Consider the following 9139-nt stretch of genomic DNA (forward strand, 5'->3'; position numbering starts at 1 on the left):
AGTTGCCCCTACCATGAATTAATTTGATACTAGACTCCACACCTAGTCACTAGATGCTTAGCTTCTTGGATGCTTAGCATCTTGGATGCATAGTTCGGGTATAAACAAATTAAGATGAGTTAGGAAGATCAGGATAAAAGCTCCTTCATAACTAACCGAGGTTTATATTGTTATAAAGTAATGCCATTCGGATTGAAAAATGTAGGAGCAACATATCAGAGGTTGGTAAATCGCATGTTCAAAGAGCATATTGGATGAAACTTGGTGGTCTACGTGGATGATCTATTGGTCAAGAGTAAGGAGCCCAGCCGCCATGTAGCATAACAGACCTAAGGGAAGCCTTCACAGTGCTATGCTAATATAAGATGAAGCTTAACCTAACCAAGTATGCTTTTGGTGTGGAGTTCGATAAGCTTTTGGATTTCACAGTGTCAGAATAGGGAATTGAAGCTAATCTAGAGAAAGATCAAGGAGATAATAGAAATGAAGCCCCTGGAAAACCTAAGTGGGGTACAAAAATTGGCTGGCAGGATAGAGGCCCTAAATCGATTCGTGCTGAGATCGATGAACAAATGCTTTCCATTCTTCAAGGTGTTGCAAAAGGTGTACAGTTGGGAATGGCAAAAGTGATGAGGCGTTCGAACAATTGAAAGAATACCTAACCAACCCCCCTCTTAAGGTGAACAAAGCTGTGGGAAACTCTATACCTATACCTATCGGTCACGCAAGACACCACCTCTACTGCACTAATTCGGGAGGAAGGTGAGAAGTAAAGATTGATGTACTACACAAGTCGTGCCTTGAAAGGAGTTGGGACGCACTACTCACATGTAGAGTTGTTGGCATTGGCACTGATGGTTGTGGCTTGCAGGTTGAGACCCTCAATAAAGGTATTGATCGATGCCCCCTAAAAAGTCTTATACAGAACTGATACTTCTGGCCTTTGAGTAAACTAGTCGATCAAACTTAGCAAATCCGACATCGACTACGTTCCTAAAAATGCCACAAAGAGATAAATCTTAGCAGATTTCATGGCTAAATTCGTTGATTTTCCAGAAGAGACGCTAGAAGCCCCGCAAGGAAGTCCCTTGCAAGTATGCACATTTTCTATAGAGACTCTTCTAAATTTTATCCATATTTTCGTTCTCAGCACTCTCGAGAGACTCTAGAAAATGTGCATACAGATGTGTGCCAAAAGATGCAAACTCGATGGCAGCAAGGTAATTGCAAGAATGTTAAGGACTGGTTTGGATAGTGAGATGAGATGACATGGTTTTAAATGAGTTGACATGTTAAGGGCTAGTTAGAATATTATTTTTTAATATTATTATTTTTTTTGGATTTGAAAAAGTTAAAATTTTTATTATATTTTGTGTAAAAATTTGATAAAGTTATAATGATGAGATTAGATGACATTGGATTTTAGCTCGATAAATGATTTATGTCCTGAGACTCCTTTTCGAGAAAGTCTTTGACACTTTCTTTTTTATTTTTTTATTTTTTTTATTTTTTTATTTAATAATTAAAGAAGTTTTTTAAAATAATATTGATATTTTTTTAAAAAATATTATTTTAAAAAAATATATATTTAAATTTATTTAAAAACTACATAAAAAAATGAATTATATTAATCGAGATCCAAAATGGGTAAGAGCAATGTTATTCATAATCAAAATTTTCATCATCCTTTCATTATCTTATGATGATTGAAAAATTATTTATTATATTTTACTTGTAAATCTATCATCTAATATTATATTATGGGATGATAAAAGATAATAAAAATTAAAATGATGAATTTTTTTTTTGAACGAGTAATGCCACCCACTCAGGTGTGTAAATAAAGTACGATAAAAAATAATAAAAAAATCCCGATCCCGACAAGACAGATGAAGTGAATAACTGTCATGTTGACAATTTAGAAAGCTACTAAAAAACAAAAAACATTATGGAATTAATTTCGTTTTTCTGTACAAAAAGAAAGAAAAAACCAGGGCCTCCCACATAACCATAGTATGCTCCTCAACTTTTCTACTTGTCCAAGGGAGAATTGAAACACCTGGCAATGACTCCCATCCATAAATACTCTCTCCCCCTCTTTCCTGATATTTCCCTCCGTCGACGCACCGTACGTTCTGAAGAGAGCTAGAGGAATTGTTCTTGTACATGAGAAGCCATGGCAGCAGAGCTAGACATAGCATATGGGTACAAGACCAGGCCTTCATCTCTCTTGAGCTCCATTTTCATGTCCACCTTGAACGCTGCAGCGAAGACGCTCGTTTCCGTGGCGAGAACCGAGCAGGCGGAGAAGTGGAAGGCGGCGGACCACCTGCGGTTCGTGGTGATGCTGCTGACTTGGATGGCGGTGTGGGTTCTTAGGTTTTTGATGGATTACTTGCCTTGCTCCAATATTGGCCCTTCTCCTCAATATCTCCTTGGCTTCTCCTCTGCCGAATCGTTGGACTTTCCGTCAACATCCTTGTCATCATCTTCCTCTTCCATGTTGTCTTCCTTTCCTTCCTTGGATTTAGTTGTTCATGAAGGTGTTGATGGATCCTCTGTCCAAGCCCTTGGTAGGGCACTCTCACAAGTAAGCCAGCTTGAATAACAATTTTCTGACTAAACAAACAGTGATATAGCATATATAATTTGTTGTTCGTTTATTTATTTACTTTCGATCTGATCAGTGGCTCCGAACCGTAATTTGATCCTAAAAATCTTCTTCTTGTGCATCGATTCAAGTTCATGAGACAGCCGAGAAAGGAAACGAACTGAATAAGATTAATCATGAGACAACTAGAAAGGCCTTTGGGATGGTTTGTATTCGGAAGTCATTTCAAGTCATCTCAATTCATCTCAACTCATTTCACTACTATTTATTACTATTCATTAACTTTAACTCACAAATTTCACTACTATTCACAATCCATCTCATTACTATTTACAACTCATCTTCGAATCCAAACGACACCTTATTCTTCTTTTTTTTGAAGAAAATAGAAGAGTTTTTATCTTTCTTTTTCGATCGGTACATCTTGATCTGAGCTTCAAATTCAAGTACTCGAATCCTAAGTCACGAAGTTCGACATGATCATAAAAAAAAGAATGTAGAATGATTAGTTAGAATGAAGAGCTAGCTAAATACGTTTGTTTGCAAGCTAGGTGGCATTAACAGGGAACAAGTGGACTGCATGCACCACATTATACTACTTATCTATGCCACCTATTTAAAAATGACAACATACAAGATCCTTTGTGAGTATAATTAAGCGGACTCCTTTATTTAGCACGTGTTCCGTTATGATTGGTCAATTCTTGACCTGATCTTTCTAATTCATGGTTCGTACGTCGGACGTAGATTCTTGTGCTCCTCACCGAAATCCCAGCCACATCGGGGAAATACCAGTTTGCGATGGCTATGGCTGACAGGATAATGGACGAGAATGCAAGATACGGCCACGTGGTGCTTCTCCACATCAATCGTACGGCTCTCGCTTCGGCATTCGCCCGCACGTCAAACCTTCTATACCGGGCACTGGAACGCTCCCAAGGAGATCAAGACGATGACAGCAGCTCTTATGCGTGGACCACGCGCGTCATCCGGGCGCTGCCCATGGGCTCCTACTTGACATCTTACATGAAAGGGCTGGGCTTTTGTGTGAGCGCCATAATGTCGACTGTGGCAAATATCAATGCCGCCGCAGGCACGCATCAGAAGAGGAGGAGGCAAGTTGGGATAGATCATCACGTGGAGGAGGTGACGGCAGAGAAGCTGGCTCAGGAGCTTTTTTGGATGACCACAAAGCTTAGGGATTATGGAGCTGTGGATGAAGCTTTGGTGCAATGGAGCTTTGCCTCTGGTTTAGCCTCCTTCTCTCTTACTGCTAATGTTAGGGTTCAAGGCTTCATCGTGAAGATCTCAGGTAAAAATCATCAGCCAATGAGGCAGGGGTGGGATGAGACACAAAATTCTCATCTCATCTCATCTCATCATTACATATTTTTCAAATTCACATACAAATTAATATAATAAACAATTCAATTTTTTCAAATTCTAATTCAACAAAATACAAAATTCTCATCTCCGCATTTCTATTTCTGATATCTAATATGTTTCTGATATCTGATATGTATAGCTATATTATTTCGAGAGCTTGTTGGAGAAGACCTGGTGATTTCGAGCCAAGTAAAGTTCAGGATACTATTGTTTTGGCTTCCATTATTTTGCCATGCAAGCAACGGACTGGCATATCCTGTCCTGTCAAGGTTCGAAAAGATGGAAGTAGAAAGAGCCATAGATGAAGCACTCTCCACCTTACCTGCAGCGGATCAAGAAGTCATTCTCACTAATTGGCTGCAAGATTTTACCATTGCTGCTTCGGATTGGCCCAATCTCCAATCTTCTTACGATCGTTGGTGCCAATCTAGTCGTAAAGTTGTGACATAGGATTTCTGTGCATACATTTGTATATCCGGGTCGAGGACCAAATCATAAATAACGCTTCATATTGCTTGTCTTTCTTTTCTTCTCTAGCTTCCTCTTTAGTGCAAGAACATATATATATAATAATTCAGCTTCGATCTCTAATCTCTTCAAGTGTACGCTAGAGTACTTATATATAGACATAGTTGCATGCCTTTTTTCTTTTTAATTTTGGAAGTAGTGCAATAAGAGTACGTCGATCCAAATATTACGACGTAAACACTTTTTTTCTTTTTAATTTTGGAAAGATTATGTTTATTGTTTTACTACGTTTTGGTTTTCTTAACATTTAGCTTATGCCTTTCTTGTGTAAAACGAGAACGGAATGACCTGATGACATAATTCTCAAAATTATATTTTCAGCTCTTACCTTGAACTTAATTATTGAAAATCCTTTTAGCTATAGGGTGCATTTGGTTTTCGAAATGAGTGTTCTATTCCTAAAAAGAATATCTCTCTGTTTGGATACTTGTAAATTATCAGGAATTAAGTTTATTACTTTTCATCTTTTTATTATTCTATTCTTTTATTCACTTTATTCATTTTTGTATAACATTCTAGTCACATGTCATTTTTTACTTCCACATGTATTCCTATAAATAATGCTACTGTACACGGATGTAATTAACACTTTGCGGAAGAATACTTTTTCATTTCACTTCCAGAAGGTTCTTTCCCTTTCTCTCGACCCTTGGTCTGCTAGGGTTTTCACCCCTTCCGTGCTCTACTAGGGTTCACTTTATATGGTATCAGACGTCCTTTTTTTCTTACTATTATGGCACCGTCTCACAAATCCGTCTCCGATGATGCCACTTCTCTTTATTTTGTTCATCCTAGTGACAGTCCTAGTGTTCTCTTGGTTACGTAACCTCTTCTTGGTGAGAACTACCATGCTTGGTCTCGCTTGATAACTATGGCTCTCTCGGTGAAGAACAAGTTTGGATTTGTTGATGGATCGATTACTAAACCTTCAGATTCAACAGATTGATCTATTTTCTCTCCATGGCTCCGATGTAACAATATAGTGATATTTTGGATCATAAACTTTGTTTCTCCTGAAATTTCTTCTAGTATCTTGTATATTATAACTGCTTGTGAGATCTGGTCAGATCTTAATGAACGATTTTCTCAGAAAAATGGACCTCGCCAGTTACAGAAATCGATTTCCTCCCTCTCTCAAGGTTCTCTTTCTGTGAGTAACTATTTTACTCGTCTTAAAGGACTTTGGGATGAACTTACTAATTACAAGCCTTTTCATACTTGTTCTTGTGAAGTTGTACAAATGTTGAACTATTATGTTCAACAGGAAAGTGTTTTAAAATTTTTAATGGGATTGAATGAATCTTTTGCACCTGCTCATGTATAGATTCTACTTATGGAGCCATTGCCACCTCTTAATAAAGTTTTTTTTTTCTCTTATTTTACAAGAGGAACAGCAACGAGAAATATCTTATGTTTCTCTGCTCCCTGTTGACTCACATGTTTTGTTTCACAAAATGATGCAACCAGATCTTTTAAATTCTTTTCTAAGTAGGATAGACCAATTTGTAAGTATTGTGGAATTACTGGTCATGTGGTTGAAAAGTGTTACAAGTTGCATGACTTTCCCCCAAGCTACAAACTGAAACAGAGGCAATAGTCTATGGCTAATAATGCTGTCCTCAGTGATAGCAATTCCTCAGCTGTTTCTCCTTTTTCATTGACTGAGGCTCGGTATCAGCAGCTTCTAAATTTGCTTCATCCTTCTAAATCTGCTAATGAAGTTCTTTCTGCTGTCAATGCAGTTGTGTCAAATAATTTTTCTGGTATTATTTTTTCTCGAAATAATACTCATTCTGTTTTTTCTATTGCTCAATCTGTTCCTTTTAATTCCAATTCTTGGATTCTTTATACTGGAGCCACTGATCATATGGTTCCTTTTATTGATTACTTTACTTCTATTACCAATTCTATTAATGCTTTTGTAAAGCTTCCTAATGGCCAATCTGTGTCTGTTACACATATTGGTTCTATGTCTATTTCTGAACATCTTGTTTTACATGATGTTCTATGTGTTCCAACTTTTAAATTTAAATTAATATCCATTAGCAAGTTAACACAATCAGTAACTTGCTGCTTTTATTTTCCTCTGGCACTTGTCTAATACAAGACCTGATTCGTTGGAGGCTGATTGGAGTGGGTAGATTGCAAGGAGGCATCTATATACTACAACAATCAGGCCTTTCTGTTTCTAAACCTAATTCTTTTTCTAGTACATATGCTGTTTGTTTACCTAAAACAATATCTTAACATATTTGCTCCATTTCTTCCAAATGCTCTAATTATGAGATTTGGCATAATAGACTTGATCATCCTTCTAATTCTAGGATGTTGTTTGTGAATTTTGCTCCTAAATTGATTGTTCCTTGCACTCCTTACATTTTTTTTTTCTTGCACTCCTTACATGATTTGTCCTTTAGCTAAACAAAGGAATTTATATTTCCCTAATAATGTTCATATGTCTACTGCCCCTTTTGATCTTGTTCATTGTGATGTTTGGGGACCATATGTTGCACCTACTGTTGAAGGTTACAGATATTTTCTGACTATTGTTGTTGATTCAACTCATGCTACATGGCTTTATCTTTTTAAACATAAATATGAAATTTCACATACTTTTAGAGTTTTTTATAAAATGGTTAAAACACAATTTAATTTTTAAAATAAAATCACTTCGCACTTAATTTTCTTTTGCTTCTTTTTTGCATTCTAAAGGTATCATACATCAACATAGTTGTGTTGAGACTCCTCAACAAAACTCTGTTGTAGAGAGAAAACATCAACACATTCTTAATGTAGCTAGAACAATGACGATTCAATCTCATCTGCCTATTAATTTTTGGAGTGATGCTGTTTTAACAGCAACTTACCTCGTTAATAGGCTTCTTACTCCTTTTTTAAATCATAAATCTCCTTTTGAGTTTTTGTTCAAATCTCCTCCTTCTTATGCTCATTTAAGAACTTTTGGTTGTATTTATTTTGCTTTAACTCTACAAAGATCTCGAACCAAATTTGATCCTAGAGCTCGAATTTGCATTTTTCTTGGATATCATTTTGGCATAAAAGGTTACAAACTTCCTGATTTAAAAGCTAATCAATCTTTTATTTCAAGAAATGTTTTTTTCATGAACATATTTTTCCTTTTACTTCTCAAAACAATACTGATTTTTTTTTCATGAACCAGTTGAATGTTCAACTTTAGATTCTTTAATTGTGCCTTCAACAACATCCTCTGTTGATTTATCTCTTAGTTTTTCTTCACCTTCTCACCCAAATGATTCTTCACCATCTGTTGGTTCTTCTCCTTCTCATTCCAATGATTCTTCAAATTCTATTGATAATTCTTCCCCATGCCTTCTGTCACTATTCCATTGCCTTCTAATCTTCCTAGAAGATCCTCTAGAATAAAAAATGTACCTGGTTACTTGCAGAATTTTCATTGCAATTCCTCTCCTACACACTCTACATCAGATCCTTCAATAATTTCTGATTTATCAGGTTCTTCTTCATTTTTGTCTTCATCTCCCAAGTATGATATTCTCAATTTTTCATCTTATGCTAATCTTTCTCCTCCATACAAATCCTTTGTCATGTCCATTTCTGCCGATACTGAACCTGAGTTTTATCATCAAGCTGTCAAGCACTCTTATTGGAGAGACGCCATGTCAGCTGATATTACAGCTTTGGAAATTAATAATACATGGACTGTTACTTCTTTACCTCCTGGTAAGAAGCCTATTGGTTGCAAATGGATTTACAAGATCAAGTATCGTGCTGATGGTTCAATTGAAAGATATAAGGCAATGATGGTTGCCAAGGGTTATACTCAAATTGAAGGGTTGGATTATTCTGAAACTTGTTCACTTGTTGCTAAAATGGCTAATGTTAGAACTCTTTTGGCCATTGCTGTTATGAAAGGTTGACATCTTACACAACTTGATGTGAATAATGCTTTTCTGCATAGGGATTTATCTAAAGAAGTATACATGGTTTTACCTCCTAATTTCCATGTTAAAGGAGGGTCTCAAGTTTGCAAATTGAATAAATCACTCTATGACTTGAACAAGCCTCATGACAGTAGTTCTCCAAGTTTTCAACTTATATACTCAGTATGGGTTTTCAGCAATCCAAATATGATTATTCCCTTTTTACTAAGACTGGGAGTTCCTCTTTTATTGCCCTTCTTGTCTATGTTGATGATATTTTCATTACTAGTAATATATGAAATCTGTTGAGTTTTTAATGTCCTTGCTTGATGAGAAGTTTAAGCTTAAGGACTTGGGTAAGCTCAAATATTTTCTTGGTTTGGAAGTGGCTCGGTCTCCTGCTGGTATTTCTCTGTGTGAAAGAAAATATTCTTTGAAGATTCTTCAAGATGCTAGTTTACTTGCTTCTAAACCATTTGCTTTTCCCATGGAACTAAACATAAAGTTGAGTAAGGATGTGGGAGACTTGCTGCTTAACCCTATAGTTTATCGAAGACTGGTAGGTCGACTTCTTTACCTCACATTAACTCGGCCAGACTTATGTTATTATGTCAATAGGCTTAGCCAATACATAGCTTAGCCTAGGCAACCTCATTTACAAGTAGCCTACAAAATTTTACAACACATCAAA

At 36.4% G+C, this 9139-nt stretch overlaps 1 protein-coding gene across 1 annotated transcript; it reads left to right on the top strand.

Moving 5' to 3' along the window:
* The first annotated feature begins 2102 nt into the window (after positions 1–2102).
* LOC121253886 lies at positions 2103–4588 on the top strand. The gene is made up of 3 exons (XM_041153814.1): positions 2103–2590; positions 3359–3923; positions 4137–4588. The coding sequence occupies exons 1-3, from the start codon at positions 2177–2179 to the stop codon at positions 4445–4447; spliced, it is 1290 nt and encodes a 429-aa protein (XP_041009748.1). The 5' UTR covers positions 2103–2176; the 3' UTR covers positions 4448–4588.
* The last annotated feature ends 4551 nt before the right edge of the window (positions 4589–9139 follow it).

This window comes from Juglans microcarpa x Juglans regia, chromosome 3D, assembly GCF_004785595.1.
Source record: "Juglans microcarpa x Juglans regia isolate MS1-56 chromosome 3D, Jm3101_v1.0, whole genome shotgun sequence".
NCBI classification, from domain to species: domain Eukaryota; kingdom Viridiplantae; phylum Streptophyta; class Magnoliopsida; order Fagales; family Juglandaceae; genus Juglans; species Juglans microcarpa x Juglans regia.

What these genes read in the sequence shown, in the direction of transcription:
- LOC121253886 (XM_041153814.1), top strand. Translation starts at nt 2,177, where the DNA reads ATGGCAGCAGAGCTAGACATAGCATATGGGTACAAGACCAGGCCTTCA. An exon ending in TTGGTAGGGCACTCTCACAA is followed by an intron (nt 2,591 to 3,358) that starts GTAAGCCAGCTT and finishes CGTCGGACGTAG; the next exon opens with ATTCTTGTGCTCCTCACCGA. An exon ending in CTTCATCGTGAAGATCTCAG is followed by an intron (nt 3,924 to 4,136) that starts GTAAAAATCATC and finishes TGATATGTATAG; the next exon opens with CTATATTATTTCGAGAGCTT.